Here is a 27,868-nt window from a genome sequence, read left to right on the forward strand (position 1 = left end):
TGTTTGGGTGGCTGTCTCATTTTCACAATAATAATGAACAATGGTGCATAGTGAACGTCAAGTAAGGTGGCGCTTGAACAACGCGTTGGCTATTAAAGAAAATATTAGAGTGCGGGTATTGGCCGCTGTAAAATAAGAGAGTGAAAAGTCCAGCGTGAATTTATTTATTGCGATTGATGAACAATAACAGAAGGAAGTTCTTTGCTTCAAGTGGTTCCATATGGTTTGAGTGAGCGAACAAATTGCATCTAGGTGCTGTTGTCTGAAGCCTTCACTGTTTCCGTTTGGGGCGAACGCAGTCCTGGAAAAATATTGAACACCAGTTTGTGAAATGAAATCAGACTCTATAAGCTTTGTAAAACTTGGTATTGAAACTCTCTTGTGCAGCTGCACTGCCTTTGGTTTATTTAGTTCACTAGGCTTAATGCTATGAAGTAGGGAAATGTGATGCGTCATTTTCGTAGGGATTCCGCAAGGTTTCTAATAGCTTCCGGATACACTTTCATATCGCTTGTGTTCTACGCTTCACTTCTTGTTCTTCTTGTTCTTCATTTTCTTGTTCAATACATTTTGCTTCACTCTTTACGCATTTAATTTACATGTTTCATTTTATTCTATTTATTACGAAATTATGTCACTCTTAGAATCTTGTATTGAAATATAGCTGTTAAGCACGATATTGATGTGTTAATCCCAGGAAGGGTCCACGGGTAGCCTATTTGCAAGTTGACTACAAACACCAAACTAGGAACACTTTTTGGCATCTCGTAAACAGAGAATTTTAGCTTTAGACACGAAAGGCACTTACAGCCCTAGTAGCGACATCTTTTGAAGATGTCAGGCTGCATAAACACTTGTACGTACAAGGAAACCCTCCAAAAGCCGATATAATAATTGCACACAAGCTGCACATAAGTACCTTCGAACCGAGCAAGAAACACGGGGAACGTGTTAGTATGGTTGGCAGCGACTATGTCCGCCAATCACGTGGCACTTGGAAACGAGTCTGTAACTACGTTACTTTTTTTGCTGCAGCACTCGCCTGCATGGAGGTTTCTGTGGTCCACTTGCGGGGTTCAAAAAATCCGAAAGCCTCATGTTTTTTCTGCTCTTAACTCCCTTCCCCTGCGTAGGGTAGCAAACCGCACGCACCCCTATCTGTCTTTGAAGGCGTTCCTGTTTAATGCGATTAGCATTCTTTGGGAACTTCACGCGCTTTTATTGGACAGGATTTCGGGCAATTAGAGTGGCTGGATAATCCGGTGTCAAACGGCTACAGCACCACGCTGATGTGCTGAGGAAACAGGATTTGAATGGAACCTGTAGGCAAAATGTGGTAACTCGGTGTGTTCTACTGGGTATGTGCCGCTCTTAAATAAACCGCTTTGGCGCCAACTTGAATCGTTTGGTATGTTCCGCCTGTTAAATGACACAAACACGAAGATCCTTCTAATTTCTACGGTGCTAGGCTGAATTGAAACCGCGACGTAACTATCAAAAATAGCCTTGGCTGAATATATATTGACAAGAGGAGATAGCTGGGCTCATCGGTGTAATATGTTGAAGTTTTTTTCTAGTAGCGCAAGAAACACAAGGACGCGGAAGTGAAAAACAGACACACACAGGCGCTAACTTCCAACAACTGTTTGTCTGTTTTTTTTTCTTGTGCGTCCTCTTGTTTATTGAGCTACAAGAAAAACTTCAATATTCATGAAGTGCCTCCCGGGATTTATCGCTCACGGCCAACACCGCCGACGCCGCACCAACCCCGACGCCGACGACACCGGCTTTTCTGGGACAGGAGCTCCTTAAGGCTGTCGCGTTAAAATACATATTCGCACAGGCGACACGCGCAACTTTCATGGCAATGTCATTAGATTGCGCAGCGTGTTCTGAGGCAAACGCGCCAGAGGAACCAGGTTTCATGCACGCCTCAAGCCCGACGCGTTTCGGTAGTAGCAATACGGCGTGCCGCTATACCCTGCCTCGGTGCTAATCGCATTAACTTCGACCGTCATCGAGAGATGATTTCCGCCAGAATTATGTTTCCTTACCCCTCCCCCACAAAGTGGTACGTGTCAGCGGCACACGGATCAAGGCTATGCAAGTTGTGCGAAGGGTGGATAAAACTGAAGTGCTGCGCTGACCAATGTATGGATGTAACAGAGAAGGACGCTATTCTGCCGCGTGGGCGCCTTGTTCACAGGCGAGAACGACGCCAGCATATTGCACCAGTTTTTTTTCTTCTTTTTTGCGTCTACGCCATGTTTCATCCCAGCCAGTTTTTCTCAAACCTCTCACTTCTTTCCGAAAAGTGTTCATTTGCGCGCTGTAGTGCACTGGCGGTAAATACTTATGTCATGTTACCGGCTCAATCTGTACGAAGGCAGGCTGCTAATTCTTCAACGATACTGTCTTTTACCCTGCGAATATGATGCCCCACTATAATATCCGAAAAAAAAATGCTTGTCTCTCTAGCTGCAACTTGGTGCTTGCTTCCACGAAATCACAATAGGAATCAAACAGCTTAATGAATACGGGACAGTAAATGTGAGGGACGAGGAGAGAATTAGAACTGCACTGAAATTTCTGGTTCATGGTGTTTAATGTACATTCAAAAGCGATAAACACCGCAAGGGCCCCCTTTATTCACCTCGGTCAAGCAGTACAAGTAGTTAAACTTGGTGAACGCTTGTGGGCTGTTGCTGCTCTTCAAGGCTTGCTAGCATCCAGCGCAGCCAGTTTCGCAAGAAAACAAACCTGAAATAATGGAATATGAAGGTTATTGGAGTAGTTTGAAACTTTTTTTTACCGGCGCCCGTCCATTGCTTCTGAGGGAATATTTGTGGACACATGTAGGACCGTTCCATTTGTGTAACAGGAAGCATGCGTAGGAAACATAAGGTTTTGTGAGAGTTTTTACAGCAAGACGAATGCCCATTTCGAACCAGCAGATGACACACTTCCAATAATGCTTTTCTACTCATGGCAACAGGTCACGTTAAATGATGACCCTCCGCGATAGCCCCTTCACTATGGCATTGCGGTGCCCAGCTCGAAGTCGTATTCTAGTGGGGGCTAAATGCTAAAATTTTCGTACACTGAAGGTTTAGTGCACGTTAAAAAACACCACGCGATCAGAATCAAAACTATGGCCTACCTCATCAGAATATCGTCGTTTTAGCAATCCCGACAACAATACTTATTTTAATTTAGTGTTAGGTGAGGAAAACGATGCTTCTATCTTCAGGATATGTTGATGGCTGTGAGATCCACGAAGTTAGCTTCAAAATCATCCCTATTGCTCATTTTTTATGGTAGAAATCTGAGTAAACAGAGCGTCACCATTAAACAGATCAGGTTTCACTGTGTTTTCTTAGCACTCGAGATTTTTGTAGGAACGAGCCGTCCACCTCCAATTTTGGGCGATGTGGTTCTTTTCCATCGGTGATTAGGCGTAGCTCATCTCGGCTCAAGCATGTAAAGAACTATCTCAGTAGAGTAACGCCTTGGCCACGGCAATTTAAAATAAGCGTTTTTTTTTGCGCGGTCAATACAAATGAAATGGCAGCGCCTGCACTGTAAGTCCGACAATGCGGGGCGCATTTTCATGCCATAAACCTGCTGTGGTCGCGTAGGCAGGCCAGTCTTTCTCTCCCCCCGCAAGACGAGACTCGCCCGAGTAAAATGAGACACGCTTAACAGTAAACTTGTGTGTATTGTTATAAGGTTACACTGACGCGTCAGCTAACTTCCAAGAAGTGTAGCATATTTTTTTTCAAAGCGGGCAAGATAATGTGGTGTCATTCAATATAGCTGCGTGAAAATTTGTCTTTCTCGGGTGTCGGTGTTTTGGTATGCTGGCTGCCGCGAAAAATCGGTAAGCTCTTTAAATGAGCACTCATTCACGAATATTCATGAAGCCATATTGCAGAGAAAACAGAAATTGTATGCCTGCTTAGAAGTATAAAGAGCGGGATACAACCGTCAAAAATGGCAGTAGATGACTCCATTAGAGCTCTCCCGGCCACTGTTAAGTCTTACTTTCTTAATTTCTTAAGTAGATATTGCAAAGCAAAATCTAAGCACCCGTACTTCACATACTATTGTTTATAGAATACGAGCATTTTAAAGGGACCCTGAAACGATTTTGGCGATTTTCTACAAACGTACTGAGTCGTTAGAGTAGGTTCTTCTGATCATTAATTGATGTATCTAAGTGCTCTGCGTAAAGCGTGTAATTTATTATAAGGTTTTAAAAATACACATCGCTGCCGATCGCAGCGCACTGCGCGGCGGAATTTTAAGCCGCCCCTACCCATATGATGCAAATAACCCATATTACGTCACATGGGCGAGCTATCTGATTGGCTGACCAGGGCGCGTGGTCGATAATTTTTCCAACTTTATGGTAAACAAATGACGTTCGTAATAGTTTGAATGTTAGTTAATTTGTTTTTATAACAAGAAAATAACAAAGAGAATGCACAAGAACAGTTTTTCAGTACACTTAAGCACTTCCGGCACACAGCAAGTGTCGTCTGCTTGTGTTACAACGTGCTCTGTATTTGACGAGAGCTCCGCCGTCAGTGTCGGTTTCTGTTTTCGTGAGCGCTATGATTCGACTTTGTTGCCTTGTGGACTGCAAACCTAGCGACCTGCAAACCGCGAGTCCAGTATTAGGGTAAACGCAAGCGCAAGGGGACAGGGTCTAGCCGCTTGACTGTGCCGGGATGAGCCACGAGATGAGCAGAAGGGCAAATGTGAACGGTCTGCACGGTGCAGCCATCTGGTGGCACAGAGCTCAACCATACACAGTAGCAGCAACGAAGTGTATTCTTTGCTGCTGGTGTGTATTTTTCGCAGGAGTGTAATCATCAACACGTTGATTTATAAATGTTTAAAATGCTTTACACTTGGTTAGAGCAATATTAGCGCTTTGTTTGACTGGTTAAGCGCTGCGCCAGCAAGTGTCTGGACCATGCAGACCGATCAGGCTGCTCACGTACGTCTAGGCTAAAGTTCCTTCATCAGCTTGAGTTTATGCCTCCAGTCATTTGCCGAAATGACCAGCTTGCCTGTTTTTAGCGGAGTACCGGACACGTTCGGCGCTACGACAGAATGCTCGCAACGCACGCTGCTTCGATAGCTCTCGGTCGACGGCCAAGCGGCTAGCGGAGAGGTCTCGCGTGGGAGGGGGCGTGCTCCTAAACAACCGGAAGTGAATGATGTGACGTCGCATCGTGACGCTGAACCAGTGAAGGCGGAGCTTAGCGCCGCTCGCTCGGCGAGCGAGTTGAGGAGGAAAAGCATAGCTAGGGAGGAGGGTAACTTCTAATCGCTTGCAGCTCCATTAATACGTAACGCTTCACTTAAATTGTGGTGCGAATGTTCTACTTAAGCTGTACCCTACGCGCCTACAAAATTTGTCCGAACCGTTTCAGGGGCCCTTTAACTGTTTAGCCATTTCTCGATGAAGAGTGAGAGTGCCCCATCACTATCGACGTTCTTAGTGTGATCAGCGTAGACACAGCTTCACACTAAAGGTCGCGGACAAAATGAACGAGTAAAGGCACATTCTGTTGGACGCAGTCATATTATGCCGAATTTCGATGGGTATAGGTTTACGTTCGAAACTCCGGTTCTAAAAGCTTCTTTTTTTGCTTACTGCTTTCTTCTCACTAAAAGTGTCGCAGTGACGTCCCAGCAGGCGAAACATTGATTGCGACAGCAAACTATTAGAAAGCTGTACACAGTAAAATTGGCAATTCTATCAGCTGCATAGGCTGCTGTAACAATTCGCTTACTAACTAAATTGACAAGCCCGCTGCCAGGCTCGCACACGCAAACATGAACGCACCTCACACGATGACCGCGGACACTCGCGGTCACTACGCTGGGGTGATGAAAGTGGCAGCAGTGGCGAGCGAATTTTCCTTCGTGCTACCTGTGGCCTCAACGCGACCTAGGCGCGCGAGGACACAACGCGCACGAAGCTATCAGCTATGCCGCGCGCGGGGCCACGCTCAGCGGCGCCACGCACAGCCGCGACCGGACTAGAAGCGCAGAGGCGCGCTACCCTTTCCTAGCTAGTGCGCGCACATCTCCCCGCTTCCCCTCGCCCCCGGCCTTGAGCCCGCGTGATAAGTCGGCGCGCAACCTCCCTGCTTTCATCCGCTGCGCGCGCACCACCGTGCCATGCCCCTATGTTTCTCGGGTCACCTTCGCATGCTCTCCCTCGCACCTACAGCGTATGGAGCCAACACCACCTAGATAGCACAAGGCCTGTTCACTACACTCCATGACGTCAAGCTACTTGGCCCGAAATTTCTATTGCCAAGGCTGGCGTGACGAAAGCGGTGGCGTCAAAGTCACTGTTGCTTACTCGGGAGCATCCCCATTAGATTCTATGGCGGTCGGGCCAGGTAGCATGACGTCATGGACAGGAGTGCACAGGCCTTCTGCTATCTAGGTGGTGTTGATGGAGCGCGGCCGCGATCTTATCGCACTTGGACTTGATGTGAAACCGCACGGCGACGCCGACGGTGAAAAATATCTTTCAGTGTTGATATAATTGCTATCGCAATCGAAATTTCTTTAACCTTATAGAGATCTGTGTCTTTTATAGTAAAAAGAGAAGGAATGAAGGATAGGCAGGGAGATTAACCACACTGAGTCCAGTTTGCTGTCGTACACGTTGGGAGGGAGATGGGGGAGTGAAATAGAGAGAGAGAAAACGGGAGTCTATATCGCACTTGCACATGCACTAAGTTGGCTGCAGGATCTCTACAGTCGGGCTCTCAAGTCTGTGGCCTTCAGGTAGTGGAGAAGTGGTCGAACTACTTTCTGGGCCAGTGAATTGTGAGGCCAGGCTCTCGAGATCTTTGCTTCTGTGAGTGGTTATCGTCAAGTCTAGTGGAGGCACTTTGATAATGAAAAATAATTATGCACTACAGTGAGCACGTGCTGGTGGGCGAGCTGGTTACACATGATGACAAGGAAGGCGCCGAATAAAACAAGGGAGGAAGGAAGTGCCTATGTGGTTGTCCCATGTTGCCTTCCTTCGTCCGTTGTTTAATTTGGCGCCTTCGACGTAATCATGCACTACAGTATGTAAGAATGCATACGTCAGACAACAGGACATAAGACGACAGGACCAAAATACGAAATATGAAATTTTTATAGTGCTTTTCGAGTGCAAGTATTTATTAATTTATTCATTTAGTAACATATTTATTTGTTTTTATTTATTTATACCACAAGGGTCCCAAGGGGACATTACAGCACGTATGCGCATAAGAAGGGCCAAATTAATGATGACAACATTTCAAAGATGGATGAAAACACTGGATGACACATCTAGAGTGTACTGTAAGGCATTGTTTTCTGGTGCACCTACCTTGATGGCGTCGTAGATGACAGTTTCTTTCTCCGTTAGTGGAGTTGCTTCCTGCAGGGCAAGTATATGAAATACAAATATTAATCCTGATCGCTAAAAAAAACCCAACCATGTGCAAAGGAATTTATTAAGGTATTATTTATTATTGCCCCAGAATACAATGCAGAAGCTACCGCATCGAAAATAGTACCTGAAAGCTATTCCTTTTCGGAATAGAAATGACAACGAAGAAATTGAGCTAATCTTGAATGGGTGCTAAGACATGTTAGTAGACATTTCTCAGTGGCATGACGGTGCTTATGCTTCTCGACAGGTTTTCTATTATGTCACAAATGCATAGGTGAATTGCCCTGCATACCCTGCATTCGAGCTATTTGTCAGGATACTCTGGTGGATGCTTCAAACTGAGATATTTTTGTACATGGCTAGTCTTTCGTTATCAAGTCGCTGTGCCCGGTTTTTTTTTTTACCTTGTATTAGGCTTCCCTTTGTATATTTCATACGAAGACGTCTCTTTGGGTAATGCCCTATCGCGCCTGCTACAATATTGGTTGATCGCGGTCACTCTATATTCTAGGTAACGTACGGTATCGATGGTCCCGCAGAGGTGTCATAGCACGTGCAGAAGTCGAATGAAAGAGTTGTGTTGTTTATTATGCACGCTGAGGGTAGTACCTCCTGGTATATTTTGCTGATTTTCTAGCAAGTGCCATCGCATACCTATTTTCCTAACTTCAGTGGCTTATAACTGAACTGTGTTCTAGGAATCGAACCTAAGTATAGTCTAAAAAGAATTCAGTCAGTCGCACGGCATACGTTTCTTTCATTTAAGGCAACAATAAAACTGTCGGCTTCAGCAAGTCCCGCAGTGCTGAAGCCGACATGCTGTGGGTTTCCCCACCTGCTGTGGTTTGCCCTGTGTTGAAACCAACGAGGCTCCGGCACCTCACTGCAGCGGGACTTTCGCCGCATAATCGTAGCCACTAAAGCGGTTGGACGCATGGACCGCATTATTAATCCCTCCTGGACTTCATTAGATTCAGAAATCTTTTTTCATTCATTTAATCATCAATATTTGCCCGCAGCCCGTACCCATGTATGCCCTGGGGCATTTACTCTCGCTATATAAAAAAAGCAAACAAATCCGAACGAAACAACAATAACGAGCTGATTGTGACTGTCGTACAATATAAACGAGTGGAGGAGCTAAACAATTAGTTCCATCGTGTCAGTCGCTCCTGTGATAAATTTAAGGATTAAGGAGACGGTCGCGGCAGATGAAGTAGGCTGACTTCGATCAGATAGTTTCTGTAGAGATAATACGATTGTGCTTTTTTTTCCTTTTCGTGAATCAGGAGATTCGTATTATCGATTCCTTTGTGGTTAATAAACTCCTGAGTTACCGCATATATTATGGTTTGCAACACTTGCTGGTTGCAGAGCTAGAGCTGACGCTCGAGTAAAACAAGACATTTCGTGTTATCGTGTGGGGCGCTTTTTATCTTGTATGTGCCAGCTAAGTGTAGTTATGCAGGATTTATCGGTATACCGGCAAGCAACATACCTTCTGACGTTTTGAAGCTTCCCGCCAGCATTCTTTCTCCTGAAAAAAAATGTATAGGTAAACGAACAAAATACCATCGTGGGAAGCGTGAATTACTACCACCGACCGAACGTCGAATTGCTAATCATGGCCTCGGAAAAAATTCCAAAGCTGCTCCTATGCCAACTTTTGACTTTATTTCAAGCCTTACTTTGTCAAGCAGTCCAGCAAGCGCCTACGATATAACTTTACTTCTCTTTACGGAGAGCACCATATATGTAATTTTAAGTGCAGACTGCGCAGTTGTGAACAATAATGCCGCTGCAACGCAGAATGTCAAAACCCTGGTATTAGGTTCTAACTGAACCTTGGAAAGCACTTACGACAACTACATCGAATCTCCGACTTCTTGTTGTATAATGACGAATCTAGATCTGGCGAGGTTCTTAATGATTAGGATAAATGCTCCCGCAAGCTCGTTACCCCACATTAAAAAAATACAAAGTGGTAATTGCGTTTCCATGAACCAACGTTGGTGACTACAGTGCATCGTGATGATGACGTCACATCCGACCTATCGATGGTAGCCCACAACATATATTTAAAGTCAGAACGGTTGTTCATAAAACGGGTGTCACCATCAAAGCTCTTGTAATTTTTCACCTAGCGGCTGTAGAACCATCAATGCTCGCTCTTCGTTTGTAACTTCACTGCAAGTGACATCGACCTTTGCGCAAAGGAACCCGGCCATTGCGTCGAAATGGCCCACAAAAGAATTGCTCCATTGAGTCTTTGACTTGAACTACGACGAACAGCGATTATGAGTAGCCTAAATTCTGGATACGGTCAAGGAATCTCCCGCGGTCTGGAAAAAAAAATTAACTGCCCTCCTCCCCTCCTCAATCATTAAGAAGCAAAAAGGAACTCTTTTGCCACCGAAGTGTGTCCTATGAACTCTTTCTCTAAGACACTCTCCTCGGCAATCAGAAGCGTGATGTAGCAACGCGCTAATGGTGTCCGCACATTAGCAAGCAGGAGACGCGAGGTAGGCGTTCGTAGCGACCCCTGCGCGAAGTTGCCGTTACTGAGAGAGAGAGAGGGACAACTTTATTTATCCCATCCTAAAGGGAAAGGAAGTGCGGGAAGAAGGCGAGGGAGGTTATCCTACTCGCGGTAGGCCTCCTCTACCACCTCAGCCCACCTCAGGATAGCTTCCTGAAGTTCGGGGTTGTAGCTGCGCATGGCAGCCTCCCACAGCTCCCTACTACTTGTCCCTACTACTACTCCCTACTACTTCCAAAAGCTCTACAAAGGTTAGGGGGAGGGGAGTGGTTCTTGCATTGCCACATAATGTGGTTAAGGTCCACTCTGCTGGCAGGACAAAACTTGCAGGCTGAAGTAGGGTATGTTCCCGGGTGAATTTTGTGACGTAAGGCAGGAGATAGAAAAGTGAGAGTCTGTAGTTTACGCCACAGTACCTCGTGTATGCTTTATTGAGTACCATCCGATTCTGGGCCAGCATACTCTTGTGTGTACACTATACTCTCGTCGAAGGAAATCAAATGAAATCGGTGGCCCCACGGTCAACTAACAGCGCCAGGTTTTGCAAGGGTGTGGCCCTATTTAGGTAAGGATGCCCTGGGGTATCGCACTGAGCGGCATGAGACCGACGTAAAGCCGTGTCGTGTTTATCTGTAATTACCTGCGCACTAGATAAGCACTTGATTCCCACTTGGATATCTTTTCGTACGTCATGTTGTCGGAATTTCCGGACACGCCAAAACAAAACAAAACAAAAAAAACAAAGTGAGCGTGCTGCTTAGCTTACACATTTGCGCGCAGTAAAGCTTTTGTTTTATGCGAAGCATATTACTAGAGCTCAACCCAGCTCCTCAGGCGCGGCGGTGTCGCCTTCAATACCCCATGACACCGTGACGTCACGACAGAGGAGAAACGGGTCTCCAACTCGCGCCGTCGCTCGCGGCGTCGCCCCCCGCATCGGACGCGGTGAGCATCGAGCAACGCAGCGTTCGGCGCGACAACAAAATGTGCGCCTGAGCAAGCGCGGCACGCCTGAGCCGACGCCGACGACACCGGCTTTTCTGCGACACGAGCTACTTAACGCTGCTGCGTTAAAATAAATGCCAGTATGCTTCGCATCCTGGGCTTAACCTTAGCTAAGCCACAGCCATTTTTTTCTCCAGAAGTTGATGATACCTCACATAGGTCAGTATCATCTTTGCCGTTCCATCCGTCCGTCATTTAACTCAGACAGTCAGTCGGTGACTCATCAAATTTATACTTACAGCAGCGTCTCTTTCAGCGGCGTCTGTGATTCCAGATTTAGTTGCGACGCATCGCGTTCCCTCTTTAGATACGGGCACAGTGAACTGAAAGAAAAAAGTTGGAATAATTATCACTCGCCCTTGCCAATAGGTGACCTCATAATGATCACTTCCGCGCTCCTCGTGATAGATTCGGATAAGAAATCCATAAATCCAAAATGCTTTATTTCACAGGCTCAAATATGTAAACGTTTGATAATGTTTCGGTTAAAAGTGCTTCTTTATTGTGGCAAGGGAGGCTGAGTCGGAACGGGCCCTGACGTACTAGATCAAAGCCCGTGGATGCGCTCGATGGAGTGTAACTAATCACAGCAGAGAGCTCTATGATGCCAAGAAAGACATTTTGACAGATTTCTTGCCTTGTTAACTTCGCTTTCTTTTGGAAGCCTAACAGGTATCCATTATCTTCAAACGGAGAATTCAGACGTTCGGACTGAAATTTGAGTGGCAGAACTGCCTGAATTATACCTTTACACTTTTTTAACTTCGCAGGTAAATGTTGTGTTTTGCTTCGCCAATTAACTGCGTGAATTCTTGACCCTAGCTATTTTATCAGGTAGGTGCTGCTAATGGTCGTTTCTTGCTTGTGTTTAGATCTATTTCGTTGACTTGGCCTGCTTGCCCAAATCGCTATCTTATTGCTCTGTGGATAATCAATGTGTAAATTAGTTTTGCCTTTTGTTTACCTGGTGAAATGTACTTTGTCTGTCGAGTATCGTCAATGGCAATTTGCCAAGGCTGCGGTGTAGGCGGTCGTCCCTAGTTGTGCTATTTCATTGCTGTCACATTGGATGCGGTAAGATTCACCTTACCACCTAGGCATACCTGTGATTGTCCTCAATTCTGTGATAAGCTATGCAGCGCAGTTTAGAAGAAGAAAAACGTGCGAGTACTTTTTTACACGTTGACTTACCTTTTTAAGCAGTGCGATGCCATCTTCCTTGTGTTCTGCGGCGCATTCCTGAATGAGCTTCGATGTTGCCAGTAGTCTCTCCGCAAGTTCATCACTTCCAGCGTTTTCGCGAACGTTCTGCTCAATGAGCTTTGCCACATCTTCGGCTGCAAGAATATCACGCACGGGAATGTAGTTGTTGACCGTAGCTGACGACAACAGCTGTGAAACAAATTCACAAAACGGGAGACTCATGCCGTTGATTTCACTGTTTCGGCAAGGGTGAGTGCGGTCAAGGTGAAATTGTTTTGGGCAGCAACCAGTCAACGTAATGAAGTATTGCGGCCCTGTCAACTACGAACATTCTATATAGTCAATGGCGACGTTGAAATGAGCGACAAGGAATTGCGCTAAAGCCTGGGAAGAGACAGATTACTATTTCCAGCATGACGAACTTTTTCAACGTCACAAGCAGTCATTAGAGAATCAGGTTTTGATAATGAAAGAAACGCGTCTTGATAAAGGCTTTTCCAATAAGTTAACGTTGCTTTTGTAACTGGTTTGCAACGCGATTCTGAAGCATGGAACTTTAACACACCCTAAGGCTGTCTTATTATATTGCTTGAGCACACAAGCACACAAAATCAGGTAGTCAAATATTCTGTTGAAATATTTTTCTAAGGAAGCTTGTAGTGACATACATCTTGGTATTTCCGCAAAGGTATCTGCTATACGAGTAGAGGAATTCATAAAGAAAGTTCTCACGGCGTGTTTGTTGACTGTATATGCTATCAACGTAAAATATTGTACCTCACTGAAAATTTCTGAGCTATGAGCGTGCTTTACCTCCTAATACAGTAACGGAGCTTTGGCGTTCTTACCGGAAGCACCATGCAGTTTATCACTGTTGGCAGAACCTAAGTTTAGCAACAGTTACTTCACTGGGCGGAAGTATTCGGAATATGTGTCAATTGTTACGTTTGCTTTATTAGAACCACGTGTTTATTTTTAATTTTCTTTTTTTCATAGAGGCTTCGTCGGCCACGATTTTTTACACACTAGTTACATTGTGTAAAACGTTGTGTTTTGTGCTATAACATTTCCCTCTCCCTAATTTAACCAGGCGTAAGTCTTTTGATTTAGAAGATGCAGACAAAATATATACGAAACCAAAACAGCAAGCATTTGATCACGCCATCAAACTGCTTCTATTCATGTATCAGAGAACCGTGCTAATATGAACATTTCATGGAAATGGTGCGTTCCTTCCACGCTACATTTGTCGTTTGCAGCCTTCGTGCATCAGATTAGAGTGTCTTCGCATAGTATCAATTTAGGCACATGGCGTTTCAAGAAAGATTTCAACTAGCTAGTAATATCTATACAAAAAATTTGAATGCTATGTTGGTGAATGTAAACTGAATATGTAACTTCATAGAACAAACTTTTCAAAAGCAACAGTTGGGATTGTTGCCCCCCCCCCTTTTTTTGTAGAAACCGATAATATTAAAAATTGAAAAGCTCATCAAAGAACAGAAGTCTCCGTCACACAGGTACTTAAGGGCAGAAACCTAACTAAATCTTGTTTGCTTGCGCGTCGTTCTTTTTCTCAGTGCTGTTTGTGCAAAATAAATTGTAAAAAATGAAAGAGTATTCAAATAATAATAAAATTAAAAAGAGTAATTTGCTTGAGTAATTGAGCTGGCGGGTGACGATAATGTTGTATGCAAGATTGTAAAATTCTAGTTCAGAACACAAAAGCCAATGCAACGACGTTTTGAGACTCTATATTCCTGGGTTTGTGAATTCTGTGTTGTTCGTGTCTTCACTTAAATTGCTATCATCTCCGCCAGAAACTATGCCATGTTCCGGTGCGCAACCTCAAGTCAGCAAACTCACCCTCGTCGGCGGCTACCAGGCAGACGATGCCAAGGCAGAAACACAGCACAAAACCGGTCTTCATTCTAGCTCCGCTTAAGTGCATTCGATTGAAATGACAAGAAGGTGCGCGTATCTGACGAAGGATCAGATGTGTCTAACCGTATTGTCGCGATCACGCTCTTATATACTCTCACCAACATCGCCAGGCCATCAGCTCGATGACGCTGGTGTCCTTGCGACGTGGCTCAAAGGCACTTCTCGAGAGTGTTTATAAACTTCGCGGCGCAAACGACTCTTTGAGTGAGGGAGCAGTTTGAAGGCAAGAATAAAGGAAAGGTTGAAACGCCGCCAAGGTCTGCAATAGCACTCCGTCGACTCCCCGCCGTCGCCCCTTTTGTTTGGCTTCAATCGCACGAGGAAGCTGGTCGCGCCAGGTAACGCTCACTCGCTTTCTCGAACGTAAGGCTTTGCACGCAAAACCAGTTTGCTAATGGCTTCCTGATAGGAAGCGCCTGCTCGTTCGGGTCAGCCGTTGGTGTCGCATCTCTCAGATGGGTGCTCGAAAGGGGCGTCCCCTTTTTTCTCTCAAGAGATGTGAGCCATGACTGAATATTATGAGGAGAGAGGGACTTGAAACTTGCGCAAGCATCGATTTTTCGCACGTCCATCATTGGAACGCAGAAAATAACGAGGAAGCAGACCTAACTTGCGTATGTGCCGTGCAATGTGTGCTTGAGTGACAGACTTGAGGAAAACGTCATGAGCATGGGGCTAGCATGCAATGAATTGACGAGACAAAAAGATTGCACCTGCATCGAATCGGTGGTAAACACTTCTGGTGAACAAACTGATGCAAGCGGTTCGCGGACTTCAGCTAATAAAAGCCTGCTCGACAGATTTCAAACTGCAAGACACGTAGTTAAGTGGACTTGGTTTTGTTGCTTTTATTGGCATTATCGCGTGCGCCTTTCTTCATGGTGATAGAGGAAAGAGTGCCGCCAGCTATTTAAAATGACCTTCGCAATAAAAAAAAAAAGAAAATGCGCGTTTTTTTCCATCTCTACGCTAAATAACTTGTGTTTTTTCTCTGGCTTGCCGCACTAAGCACTCCTCTTACTGAATTGTTTGTAAATATTTCACGCACGGCTGTAACTTGTAAACAAACGGCCGGGGGCAGCAGGCTTCCTACGTCATTCCCAGTCTTTTACGTGTAGTTTCTAAGCACGTCGAATATTTAAGATATTTTAAGGCGTCAAATAAAAAAAATCTCAAAAACAGGCATTCAAAAATCTAATCTGAAAACACAACAAGCCTTGGAATCAATGTCAAGTATATTCTAATTGAACTATTTCAGCATGACGATGCGAAACAAATTGGGGACATATAACGGTGGTAGCAGCTGTTCCCACCTATTGTGGCTAGATTTTGGCATTTTATAATAGTCGTATCCATTTTTTATGCATTAATAAAGGTTTACTGATATTTCCAATGTTTATATTTTGTTTATGATAGCTCTTCCTCGGCAATCTTTGGGAGGCGAGTCTTTATTTCAAAAGTTTAGGTAGGTGTATTAGTTAAAGGGGCCCTCCGTCACTTTTCTAACTAATCTTGGAATGGTCTCACTATTAAAGTGCGTGGTCCCACGAACATCATGCCGCAAATAATTTTCCTATCCTTAAAGTATAAGTAGAGTTATCGCACCGATACCCGGCTTTCTCTCTCTTTTCGTCTCCGCTACCATACTGGAAGTTACACAGTGGAGAAGCCAAGAGAGCAAAGCGCAGGTCAAAAGTTTCGTGGCGGGGAAAGGCCTTTTCGTGGTACCCCGTGGAGGCCTTCGTAGGCTGCGTTGCAATCCCGGAGGCCACCAGCAGCAGACAGAGCTATGCATAGTGCAATGATGAAATAATACTATCTTGCGAAATGGCATAATATATATATATATATATATATATATATATATATATATATATATATATATATATATATATATATATATAATGTGTTTAGCTTCGAATAAGCAAATATGTGCTACTACGTATGTCAACGCAATCACGAAATCATCCTATACCATTGGTCTGCCAACTGCTCTAGATGACGACATTGCGGATGCTGGAGCAGGCAACTGTTTTGTGCTTTCGACACGAGATTTCAAGTTCCCTGCTGCATGCAGTGCAATGATACTCGGCCCACATGTTCACAGAAGCCTCGGTACTATGTCGGCTGCGTTTTTTTTACTATGTTGAAGAAGCGTTTTGAGGCCTCTTTAGATTGGTGTCGTCCTTTCTATGCCATGAGATTTCTATGATGTAAGCGAAGCCAGACATGTGGCGCAACTAAACGTGCCTAATGATGCCAATGCACCAGCCATAAGCAATTCTCTCCCATTTTTGTGAACCACTTGTACTTCAAAAATTAGGATGACCCGCAGTGATGGTTTAGTTGCTTCGGCGTCGCGCTGCTATGTCCAGGGCGTGGGGTCCAATCCCTGCGGCGGCAGCCGTATTTCAATGGACACGAAATGCAAACACGTACGAGAACTTTGCATTGGTTGCACGTTAAAGAACCCCAGGTGGTATAAATCAATCCCGAGTTCCCCACTGCTTCTTGCCTCATAGTCATATCATGGCTTTGGCGCGTAAAACCCCAGAACCTTATTGAAAAATTAAGGTATCACCGTTGTCAGTGTGAGAGTGGGTCTTCTCAGTCGAACGACTGCCGTGTAGTGCGGTAGCTAACTGGGCGAGCCGGTACAATTTCATCTTTACTTCCAGCGCGAACGAACAGGGACAAAGAAGAAACAGCTAACACAAGTGGCGTGGTACTTTCCTGTAGCATTAGTTTTGAAGCATCGCTGTAGGCATCCGTCAAGATCAGATGTAGCTGGAGAGCACGCCATCGAAAAATGCCAGCGAAGAGTTTCAATAACATTTATGAGCAAAGAGAAAGGAGCGATTATCTAAGCACATTTTTTTAAATACACCAAAACCACTGCATTGCGATTTTATTACAATCTCCTGATGTAACATTGACCTCACCGTTTGTAGCGTTGTTTGACCAGTGTATTCGAATGTTCTCTTCATGCATACGAGGTCACTTTTGTTTGCTTTCAAAGTGAATACCATTGCCTACCTTGACAGGTTCTCCTTATCTAATTGGCTGACAAGAGGGGAGGAACGCGCATAAATGAAGAAGGTTTCTGTGAGTCCGATCTAGCGCAGGAAAACTTGTTCACCCGATGAGGAAAGTGGCGGTGGTGTATGCAATTCATCTGCTTCTACTTGCCTAGTCTGCGGTGAGTGGCCGAGAATCACGGCAGTGTGCAACGTAAGATTCAAGACCGCGCTAAGACGAACTCTGAGCGAAGAGAGGGTCAAGCGATGTCGCATACGTGCCGAAAGAGCGCGACAACGTTATAAGCGCTAACGTTTTTTTTTATTATGTGCAAGTAAGGTCTTTTATTCATGCAGCTCCGAGTTTTCAGTGCCAGAGGGGTCAGTGGTGCCGGCAATCTTCTGTGCCTCTCGGAACAGGGCAGTTGCCGGCTATTGTGAAAAAAAAAAAATTAGTGTTTTTTCGCATAATAGTGCATCTATCGCGTACACAACACTTTGACGTGGCAAGAATACGTGGTTTTTTTGTTACTTCGCTTGACAGACAGGCGACGGGACACACGCATGCAAGGCTTAGCACTTGATTTAGTGGCATTGGACTGCAAGCCCTTCAGCCTCAGGAAGATCTTAGGTCCTTGGCCAACATACTGGCTGTAAAGATGAGCGTTACTGGCCGTTCAAACATTTCTAGAAGCGAGCAATATACTCGGAAAGAATTAGGTAGAGTGTTTAAATGTGATGGAGCATTCTATGTTTTTCCTTTACCTGACTTTGGTCAGTCCAGTGCCTGGTTTTCTGTACCTTTATAAGAATTTAATGCGGGATTTTTTGTGTGCCCTGATTTTAGTCTAGCTAAGTGACAGGACTTTGTGTTTACTTTATTGCGCATATGTGGCTGGACATTTTGTTGCTGTGTACCTTAGTTGACTTTCAGTTTAAGTGTAGCATTAGTTTGCTTGCGGGGATTGGACTTTGTGCTGTTATGATTTAGAGTTGTCTTTCAGTTATAGTGTGGTATTAGTGTACTTATCCTACCAGAATTTCCGTTACGATTTCACTATTTTTATTACGATGTATGCCTTAAATACACCGGCCTTGCACTCGTGCTGCACTCGCATGGCACCTCAACTGAACTAGTGCAGAAAGTGCAATCCAATCGATGAGAGCTTCTGTCTACCAGCAAAAAAATACATAAATTAATAAATAAAGGGAGCTTAACCACCTTGAAACCATGCGCGCCGTTAATCAAGAAAGCTCTTGGCAAGCATGGTCAAGAAAGCTTGTGCACTAAGGTCTGTTTTGGCGCATCGATGATGTTGGTGAGGGCAGAGCCCTCGACGAGCCTTAACCAACACGCCGAAACGAGAAACATGGTTCATTTCCTGCGGCGGTGACTGGCTGACTTCAGAAGACATCTATGGCGGATGTTTCTGGTACAGGTGGTTTGTGTTCTTTCGCTTCTCGAGGGTTCAGTTTGATTCCCAGCAGGAAAGTGGGAAATCTTATCCTACTGCAGGGCGTTCGTGGAAGGACATTTTGCACCAACTGGAAACTGAAGTGAGATCGCGTTGTCAGCAGCTGTGAATTTTACACTGTCAGTAACCGCGTAAGAGCGCTAATAGCTATGCATTTATGTCAATATGGGGCGTAAAGTAACTATAGCTTCAATATTGATTTGCGAGGATGTCTTAAGGGAAATACTAACTTAAATTGTTTTGACCCAATGATGTCTGTCTGTGAGAGTAATCCCAATAAGTTGGATTTTACATGTCACGGGTGACATAAAAAAGAATTTAATGAACAAAAAAAAAGAGACACCCCGTGCATATATACGACTCTGAGTTTGTTTCATTTCCTTATTTAGTTATTTAGAAATACGGCGACCCTATACAAAGCTTGTGCAAGTGGTAAATACGCAAAATGCGCAAACAGTAAGCATTACAAAGCGCCAATTGCAGCTGCTCAAATAAAACACATAGGTGCAACAACAAAAATGCAATTCATGTATGTACAACGTCATGAATGAAAGAGTACTTTAAAATGTAAGAATAAATCCTTTGTTAATCTTTGTTGAGCATTATTATTCCAGTGAAATTGCACCCGCTATGGTTGCTCAGCGGCTATGCTGTTGGGCTACTGAGCACGAGGTCGCGGGATCGAATTCCGGCCATGGTGGCCGCATTTCGGTGAGGACGAAATGCGAAAACATCCGTGTACTTAGATTTAGGTGCACGTTAAAAACCCCAGGTGGTCGAAATTTCCGGAGTCCCCCACTACGGCGTGCCTCATAATCAGAAAGTGGTTTTGGCATGTAAAACCCCATAATTCATTCATTCAGTGAAATTGCGTAAACAGAAATGCTAAGGAAGTTATCGTGCAGTGCTAACGGGGTAAACTGCTTGGTAGTGTCTTTCTATAATGCACCTTTGAGTCATTTAAATGCTTAGCAGTGAGCTCATGCGCAAAATTTGCGCTAAGCAAGTAATGCGTTTTTTTTGTACGTTACGCAGATTAGCAAAGTAGAGGCTTCTGTGCATGTATTTAGAAAGTGGCAGCAATCAGTCCTTTAGCGGATGGAAACAACGTTGTGTTGCATCGCAAAGAAGTTGGTATGCAAGAAGATGCCGCCTATCTTTGAAGCGCAAGCAAGCAGTTGTTGCGACAGTATCCACTCTAAAGAGTCTGCTGCTGTCACAGTGAGTGAGTTCTGAGCAGTACTTGTCGTAGAGCTGCTGATTTTTTTTGTTTTGTTTCGCTTTATTTCCAGGACAACAAATGCAGAAATACCACTTTGAATAAACTTTATTATTTTTTTTCAGAACCATCGTTTCTCTGGATGTCTTGGCGGAGTTCGCCTTCATTTGCAATGTTGCTGAACGACAGGTCAAATTTGAGGACCCATTTATCTGCATCCCCAATAGCTTTGTAGTACTCTGCACATCCCACCTTGTGGCAATTGATGTATTTGTGTACACGGTATTCAGAGAGACAATTACCAAAACAAACTTCATTTTTTAGTAGCTATGTGTTGAAGTCACCGTCCTTGCATTGAAGCCGAGAATTGTAGCTGAATATGTTTCATCACGAGGCGATATCAAAAAGAACAAGCACCTAAAAGAAAAAAATATCGTTTGCATGCTTGTGACATAATGTGGAAAAGCTGTAGAAAAACAGTTTTAATGCGCAAAAACTCCTGGACAAGCTGTCTACTAGCTGCTCTCGTAGCTCCTCCTGCTTCACCTTGCGCTCATTGCTTCAGTGCTTGCAAGCCTTTGACAACGCAGGCCCGAAACGAAGAGCAGGAATCGTTTACAGGAACCCTTCACATCACTCGGTACATAATGTTGCCGTATGACTGATATAAATGAGTTTGCTCGCCTCTTTCGATACTGGGTATGTACCTGCATTTCCTGTCTAGTTCTGCACTTTTGCCTTATGTTTGGGCACGCTTTTCCCAAATGGAGCGGGGAACGAAGCCGCTCGACACTCTTTACCGGCTTTTTGCGCACTTTCTCGCAGCCTTGGAAAGGACTTTTATGTAGCACATATTGAGCAACTTAAAGCTGCATCGGGAATTGGTCAGGATGGTCTGAAATTTTCTCATTGACACTATTGCTCTGCACATAATATTAATGAACTTCAATAATAAATAATGACTAAATATCTAATTAGGCGAAATACAAAAAAAAGAAACATCCGACTTGCTCCAAGCGACGACAAACAACATTACCATGGTTCTGTCTAACTGACTGGCGCAGCACGCTTTTAAAAAATTTCACGCAATTTACGTGCCGAACCCTGCATATAGAGTAAGGACACTAAGGACAGGATCTGCTCGTACGCCAGCATGGTTGGTTAGGACGGGACGCATCGAATGGCCGAAATGTACTGTATGCAGTGAGGCAGGAGACAATCAACACTTTCTGTGGTCGCACCCAAAATACTGCAATGAAGGGTACGCTCTTCTGGAGGACCTGCAAAAGAGGGACCTTCATCCATATGCCTGCCTGCCAGACGTTTTGCTCCCACAATGACCAGTTATAGCCCGCAAATAATAAGCATCCTTTCCTCTCATTTCAATCCTAAGAGAGACTGGTTTGACCGAGATGTGGTGAAATGCCGCAGTATTATTGTAAGAGGCACTCGGGCGGAGCCAATAGCGGCTTTGATCGCCAAGTTGAACCCGCCTGCTGCTACATCCCACCACTGCCCCAACTTTTTCGGTAAGCTAAGGACAACGACCCTTAAATTTTGAAACCTCTTTCTATCTTAATATACTAGAAGCCAGCTTTGTGCGCTAAGCGTTCGAACGATATCTCGTATTATATGCCAGATATTCTAATACACAGTTCAAGCGAAATACCATGATGCTGCAACAAAGAAAATTTATTGAAAAGAAAGGCAGAGTGGTCGGCCTGAGCTAACGTGCCCTAGCCTGCTACTCTGCACAGAGGGAGGCGGAGCGGGGACATAAAGGTCTGATGAGCGATGAAGATGACACAGAAAAAGGGATGCACAACGGTGAAAGCAAGTTCAACAGGATAAACATTCAGAAATCGCATCCATGAAGCCACTTTAGGCTTACCCTTATGGCGTCGAAAACCACTGCTTCCTCCTCGATAAGCGGTATCGAAGCCTGCAGCGACAAATAAAGCAGAATCCACATGTCATACAGTGGTTGCAACGTTGAGCTAAACCAGGTAACGTGAAAACGTTCTATAAAATATTAACATTCTGGGAATGTCCCACATAAAGGTTGACCTCGAAGATTATAGCCTAAGGTTCTCTACGGTAATTTTAAAGACGATTAGAGTCGAATAGAGAGCGGAGAGATAGCACACAAACACTGTTGTCGGTGTGCACCTGAGCCTGTGCCATGTTTCTTTATATATAGGGAAGTGCCGTTCCCCGAAACTCAAACGCAGTCTAAGCCTCAAGGCAGGTATCATTTATTCGCAGTTAATTCTACCCAAAGGATTTAGATTGCTTAGTTTCCAGAAGACCCCTCATTGTTCAAGTTTACTGGACAAGTTCAATAACCCTTTCTTTTGTAGCACAAATTCTACAGTTGCAATTTCGCACTTTTGTTTCAGGTTTCAAGAGCGAAAATCCACACATCAACGAAACATAGTTATCGCATAGACGTGTTCTTTATAACACCAGAAATAGGGGGTTTCATGTTGATCATTCTGAGCAGAAGGTTAACCTGAGAGCAAGACAATATTTTCACATGAGGGCCAACACAGCGTCCCATAAATTAGCACTCTATTTAGAACTAGGTAATGTCGACAGAACATCTCAAAGTGTTAGCAAATGCAAAATATGTGCACTCTGTCTACTGAACACTTTCGAGACTAGTAGAATGTGTGAGCTTAGTGGAGGTTGAATAGAAGGAAAGTGTACCTTCGCATGGTCCGCTGCATCTCTGAAACATCGTTTGATCTGTAAAAAAAGAGGGGGCAAATATTGTCCACAACATCACACTGCGATGAGTATATGCTCACACGGGCAATGTCAAGATAATTAAAAAAATTCGGGGCATGCTACCATCGATTTGTCTCGGGACAATGGCATTTGTACTCGACAATTATATTTTAAATCTGTTTGGATGGCACTGAGCTCAGCTAGGTGTTCCATGTACTAAAACTGCGCTAAAACAGCGTGCAATCATTGCATTCGGAACAGTACTTGCACACGAGGCAGAAACTTGGAGATTGAACGGAAGCTTGAAGTGGCAGTAAGAATCTCGCAACGCGCAATGGAACAATAAATGATAGTCGTAACCGTAAACGGCATAAGAACATCGATGTGAATTTGAGAGTAACTGGAGGAAGTTTACATTTCAGTTAAGATTAGGTGAAATAATAGTCTGGAAGGCAGTGTAGCACACATACCGCAGGTGACGGCACAGAACTAGGTTGTGTGCCGTAAGTAGGCGAGTGTGTGGTCTAGGATTTATGTTAGGCTTCAACTAAATTATTTCTTTTTAGCTGATGCAAGGGGAGGGATGCATTGTAAATCTGTGAGTGTGGTTTACTCCAGCAGTTGACATAAAAGATCTTGATGACGATGACGTTAATGATCCATCTCTGGCTGATAATGATGCAAACGGAGTTAAGGAAAACCGAAATTTCTTACTAATCAGCAATTCAATTTGTTTTGCTCTGGTCTCTTCCACAGACCTGTTACATAATTAACGTTAAACTAACTGTACACGTGATTGCATCACATGTAAAAACAGTTTTCTCTATTCCGATATTATGAAGGTCTTAAAGCTACACTAAAGACGAAATTATTGCACGTGTTGCTACTATAATGAAGTACATGGCATAAACAGTCATACAAGACAAGTGACCATTTCGCATATGAACAGTTCTCGATCACAGACTGCATTGATGTCTTAACGAATTATTCAGTTACTGATGAATTCGGAGCTGCTGCTGCGGAAAATATTTTAACTTACAGCAATGTCTCTTTCCGCAGTGTCTGTGATTCCAGACTTTGTCGTGGCGCACTCAGTTCCTTCAGCGGCGATTTTCACAAACATCTGAAACAAAAACGTTTAATGTGAGTTTGTGTTGTTTCGCTCTCTCTTCTTGTTCTATAGCTGTCAATAAATGAGTGACACGGGATTAGGTGAGTCCACTGTGCAACAACATAGAATAACGAACACGAGGTATTGATCATCAGTAAGCTATCTATTTTAGTAGTCAGCTGGACGCACAACAAAAAATCAATAAGAGCATGCCAGCGGTGTTCATATCCATGCTCTCCACGGGGCAGGAGAGATTATTAAAATATCTCTAAAAATAAAAGTTGCAATCTCCAAGCTAATTTTTATTCGTACGGTCTGCAGCATTTCTTCTATGTAAGCATGTAGCTTGCGCTTACAGAAAACGCTCGTGAATATAAAAATAACCCAGCTTACAAAATGCATACGTTGATGCTACAAGCACAATAATTTCGCCAGGCAATCCAGATGCCTCTGAGGCACACATACAATACAAAAACAGAGAGAGTAGTGAAGAGCTTCGCGCACGTGAAATACTTTTCGCACTGAAGGAATTGTATACATGCAACAAATAATGATATGATGAAACAGTCGATGTGTAATGAAGTCGCGTGCAAAATTTGCGCTTCGTCACCTTTCTAAGAACTGCTAGGCCATGCTCAGGATGCTCGAGACTGCAGTTTTGGACAATCCTGGCCTCCCCAAGTATCCTCTCCGCAAGAGCCTCGGTTCCAGCCCGTTCACGAATGCTCTGTTCCGTGAGCTTCCACACATCTTCCGCTGCAGAAAGAATTAGGGGAACGAGCAGTTACTTGAGCAACGGCAGCATTGCGGTTAAATTTGGCACGATGTTCTCCAACTGATGCAACGTTGCGGTGTTTTCTGAAACTTGGATTAGCTCACACTGAATAAGATGGGGCTATAACAGCACCGATCCAGTCGGTCGCATCACAGTTAATGCAACATGCATGTAGTGAAACTCTTTTGCTATTAGTAGCAGCACTTCAAATCCCTGCACTTTCGCCCGCCATTTAGTACGAACTTGTAAGAATCGGGTCAGCGGAAAGCTAGAGTGAAAGCTTTTTATGACATTCCCAAGATTTAATAATACTCAATTTGCCCGAACCATTGTTCACCTGCTGTCCCCTGGCATATATTTGTAACGACATATTTGCGAATGTTTTCCTAAGAAGAAAAGAAGAAACAGTAATAAAACTAACCTTCATCGGCTGCAGTGAAGAAGACAAATCCAAGAATAAGGCACGCGCTGAGAACGCTTCGCATTGTGTGTTTTTTTTTTCAAACGTGCACTACAGCTTTATGCTTTTACCTCACGGCGGGCTTCAAGCAGACACCGGTCCTGTGTATATGCGAAGTGGCTGTAAGTAGATATTCCGCTAGCTTATATAGCCCTACCGGGCGCAGCCGGACCTTCGGAGTGATGACGCCGCTGCCCTTGCAGTGTACCCAAGCAAATTATCCAAACTTGTTTCGCCAGTTCAAAGTGTCAAGGAAGCACTGCTTTACGCAGTTAGACGGCACGAAACCAAAAAGGAAACGATGGTCAAACCCAGTGTGTGCTGTGCTAAAAACGGCAAGTGGCACAGGCGATTAAGGGCGATTCGAGGCGATTGCTTGCTATATGGCAACTAAAGGTGTGCTGCGGTAATGCCTGGTTTCATCAAAGGCGCACCTTTTGAAGGAAGCGGACCTGCAAAACAAGGTGCTGAGTGGAAGTCAATGCCATTGATAGCGCCGTACAAGTGCCAAGTACGATGAAACTGCACTGAACTACCAGGCCTCGGCTGATGTCGGTAATAGTTTCCTGAACAGCTCTATTGCAATAGGCCGCAATGGCACGTTACAAGAGAACATAGTAGATATAATTGATAAGGTTAAGAAACAATATTTCAGCAGAGGTTGTGTGTGTTTGCGTGGAGACATTTCTTTCTTCACGATGAGCCGCACCTTCTATTTTTTTCTGTACATACCCTTTTTTCCCCTTGACGTACGTCTTTTACTGCACGCTTGCGTGCTCGTTTCCTTGCTTCATTGCGGCTTCCTTGATTCACTAATTCCACGAAATAGAGAAAGTTCACAACTTTCGTCACTGTCGTTTCACTAGATTGTTTGTTACGGAAATAATGAAAGATGGCACACAAAGGATAGATGTAGTAATAAACGACAGCTTCATATGTAGTTTTGGCTCGTATTCGTGAATAGGCTAAGCACTCGTAAAATTGTAAGTGGTACACGTAAAACACTCGGGCTGGAAAGCTCGAACAAGCGTACATTTCTGGCGTGAGAAATCTAAATGCTTAGTCAGCTAAAAAAATGTCCAGAATTTATAACTATTCACGGCTTTTCTAAAGCAGATATTGTAATTGTTTGTGATTGGTGAGTTGAGGAGCCGTGTTTAATAAGAAAGAATTATAAAGATGATATGAACTTCAAGAACCAAGGCGCGCGATGAAATGTTTCTAGTTATGGTTATTTTTGTCCTGCATGTATGCAAAAAAAAAAGTTGTGACCCACCGTGGTGGCTTAGCGGCTATGGCATTCCGTTGGTAAGCACGAGGTCGCGGGATCGAATCCCATCCACGGCGGCCACATTCCTGTGGGAGGAAAACGCACAAGCACCCGTGTCCCCCAAATTGGGGGACGTTAAAGATCCCCTGGTTTACAAAATTATTACAGAGTCCCCCACTACAGCGTGCTTCATAATTAAATCATTGTTTGGCATGTAAAACCCTAGAATTAAATTCAAAATTTGTGCTGCTGAAACCTATGCGGAGCAATGCCGAACTTTTCCGCTAGTTTTCTGCGTTATATAGCACTGGCCACTCAAGGTTCTATGAACGGTCGCACATGAGACATTTTACGATATGAGTGGAATATCGCACATGTTGTTTCGACACATAGAGGTGGCTCAAAAATGATGCTGGCATCTACAGACACATATCACTGACATCGGTCTCATGTAAAATACTTGAATATATCTTAAAAAAGCAAAGGTGAAGCACTTCACTGAACATAAAGTATTAATCAAAAAGCAACGAGGATTTCGTAGGGGTCGGTCCTCTACAAAACGGCTCATTGAGTTGAATCGCGATCTGGCATAAAACTACTATGCAGGTTGACAGCTGCGGTATCATCCTTCTAGTTTTCAGAAAATGTTTGACATGGTATCGCACTCACTCCTATTATGTAAAGTTACGATAGTAAATAATGATGCAGGTATCAATAGATGGATATATAATTCGCTCTCTGAAAGGAGTCAACTCGTTGTTTTGAAAGAAAAGTGGTCCGAGTACGTGGATGTTAAATCAACAGACCCACAATGCTCTCTTTTGGGTCCAGTTTAATCGACGAAATGACATTTCTTGAATAATTACGTTTTGTTTATGTTTTTTTTTGCTGGTGATGGTGTTGTATACAACAAGAAAAAAAACTGCTAAACAAACTGGCACCGCTAGCCTTCAGAATGATTTACCATGTATTCAGAATTGATGTACTAGATGGAAAATGAATTTAAGTATAGAAAAATATGTGCGGGTTCCCTTTAGCAGAACGAAGCGAATTCAGTCCCATAAGTTTAAATAATGTAGCGTGAACACAAGAGTACGCAGATAAATACATACAAATATATAGAAGTATATATAAAGGCTTGTAAAGCGTTGAATTTCATTCAGCGGAACTGGCGATACCTACATATTGAAAAAAAAAAACTCTGCTGACACTTAAATAATTGTTATGATGATCTGTATGCGCTAGAGCATTACTTGTCGCTGAGCGTGTCGCTGAGTTATGTCACCGAGTTGACTGTTGCGGGAAGTGTTGCTGAGGTGAAAGTTGCTGCGTTATGTTTCCGAGTCTAATGTTGCTGCTTATGAGGTCGCAACAAGCGCAAGACAACAAACCGCCCATATTGCGATCTCCCAGCTAAGCTGTATTTGCCGAGTTCTAGTTAGAGTGGTGTTTCACGCACAGTGCGTCTAGCGTTCTTTTCCGATGACACCACTTTTCAGCGCGATGACGCCACTTTGTCCGTGCGATGACAGCCCTCTTCATAACGGCCCCACGGTGTGGACGCTGTATACATTTCTTCATCGGGTTCGTAGGCAAACTCCACCCAATATTCTGGAGGGATGACGTCGTCGTCGTCATCCGTGGGGTACTTGAAG

The 27,868-nt window shown here is 44.1% G+C and overlaps 4 protein-coding genes across 12 annotated transcripts in view; 2 read left to right on the forward strand and 2 right to left on the reverse strand.

Moving 5' to 3' along the window:
- LOC135920722 (adhesion G protein-coupled receptor E1-like) overlaps nucleotides 1–20,030 on the forward strand; it is a 506,714-nt gene extending 486,684 nt beyond the window's left edge. The window contains exon 23 of the mRNA XM_070540398.1: nucleotides 19,993–20,030. The gene's annotated coding sequence lies outside the window, so the exon portion shown is untranslated. The remainder of the gene's footprint in view (nucleotides 1–19,992) is intronic.
- The window catches only part of LOC135920761 (uncharacterized), a 172,026-nt gene that overhangs the window by 126,123 nt on the left and 18,035 nt on the right, over nucleotides 1–27,868 (forward strand). The window contains exon 1 of one of the 6 annotated variants that reach the window (XM_065455010.1): nucleotides 24,933–25,065. The exons of the other annotated variants lie outside the window; for them this stretch is intronic. Coding sequence (XP_065311082.1) covers nucleotides 25,005–25,065 — 61 coding nt within the window. The 5' untranslated portion in view covers nucleotides 24,933–25,004. Of the gene's footprint in view, nucleotides 1–24,932; nucleotides 25,066–27,868 lie in introns of those variants that run through there. 6 annotated transcript variants of the gene reach the window in all.
- On the reverse strand, nucleotides 156–14,236 carry LOC135920751 (uncharacterized). 2 transcript variants are annotated; one of them, XR_010570297.1, is made up of 7 exons: nucleotides 14,079–14,236; nucleotides 12,201–12,346; nucleotides 11,249–11,332; nucleotides 8,964–9,002; nucleotides 7,400–7,450; nucleotides 2,654–2,760; nucleotides 156–301 (listed from the first exon to the last, which is right to left on the reverse strand). XR_010570297.1 is itself a non-coding variant. In XM_065454991.1 (6 exons), exons 1-6 carry the CDS (start codon nucleotides 14,161–14,163, stop codon nucleotides 2,713–2,715), a joined length of 453 nt encoding a protein of 150 aa, XP_065311063.1. In that variant the 5' UTR covers nucleotides 14,164–14,236; the 3' UTR covers nucleotides 2,587–2,712. The 2 variants fall into 2 exon arrangements, 1 of the variants encoding a protein (XP_065311063.1); XM_065454991.1 differs by lacking the exon at nucleotides 156–301 and having other exon boundaries at nucleotides 2,587–2,760.
- Nucleotides 17,478–25,046, reverse strand: LOC135920760 (uncharacterized). Of its 3 annotated transcripts, none has more exons than XM_065455007.1 (6): nucleotides 24,905–25,046; nucleotides 24,319–24,464; nucleotides 23,637–23,720; nucleotides 22,577–22,615; nucleotides 21,759–21,809; nucleotides 17,478–17,605 (listed from the first exon to the last, which is right to left on the reverse strand). In XM_065455007.1, the coding sequence occupies exons 1-6, from the start codon at nucleotides 24,966–24,968 to the stop codon at nucleotides 17,519–17,521; spliced, it is 471 nt and encodes a 156-aa protein (XP_065311079.1). In that variant the 5' UTR covers nucleotides 24,969–25,046; the 3' UTR covers nucleotides 17,478–17,518. The 3 variants fall into 3 exon arrangements, with proteins under 3 accessions (XP_065311079.1, XP_065311080.1, XP_065311077.1); XM_065455008.2 differs by lacking the exon at nucleotides 17,478–17,605 and adding an exon at nucleotides 20,384–20,458 and having other exon boundaries at nucleotides 21,758–21,809; XM_065455005.1 differs by lacking the exon at nucleotides 17,478–17,605 and adding an exon at nucleotides 20,977–21,147.

This window comes from Dermacentor albipictus, chromosome 6 (assembly GCF_038994185.2).
Source record: "Dermacentor albipictus isolate Rhodes 1998 colony chromosome 6, USDA_Dalb.pri_finalv2, whole genome shotgun sequence".
NCBI lineage: Eukaryota > Metazoa > Arthropoda > Arachnida > Ixodida > Ixodidae > Dermacentor > Dermacentor albipictus.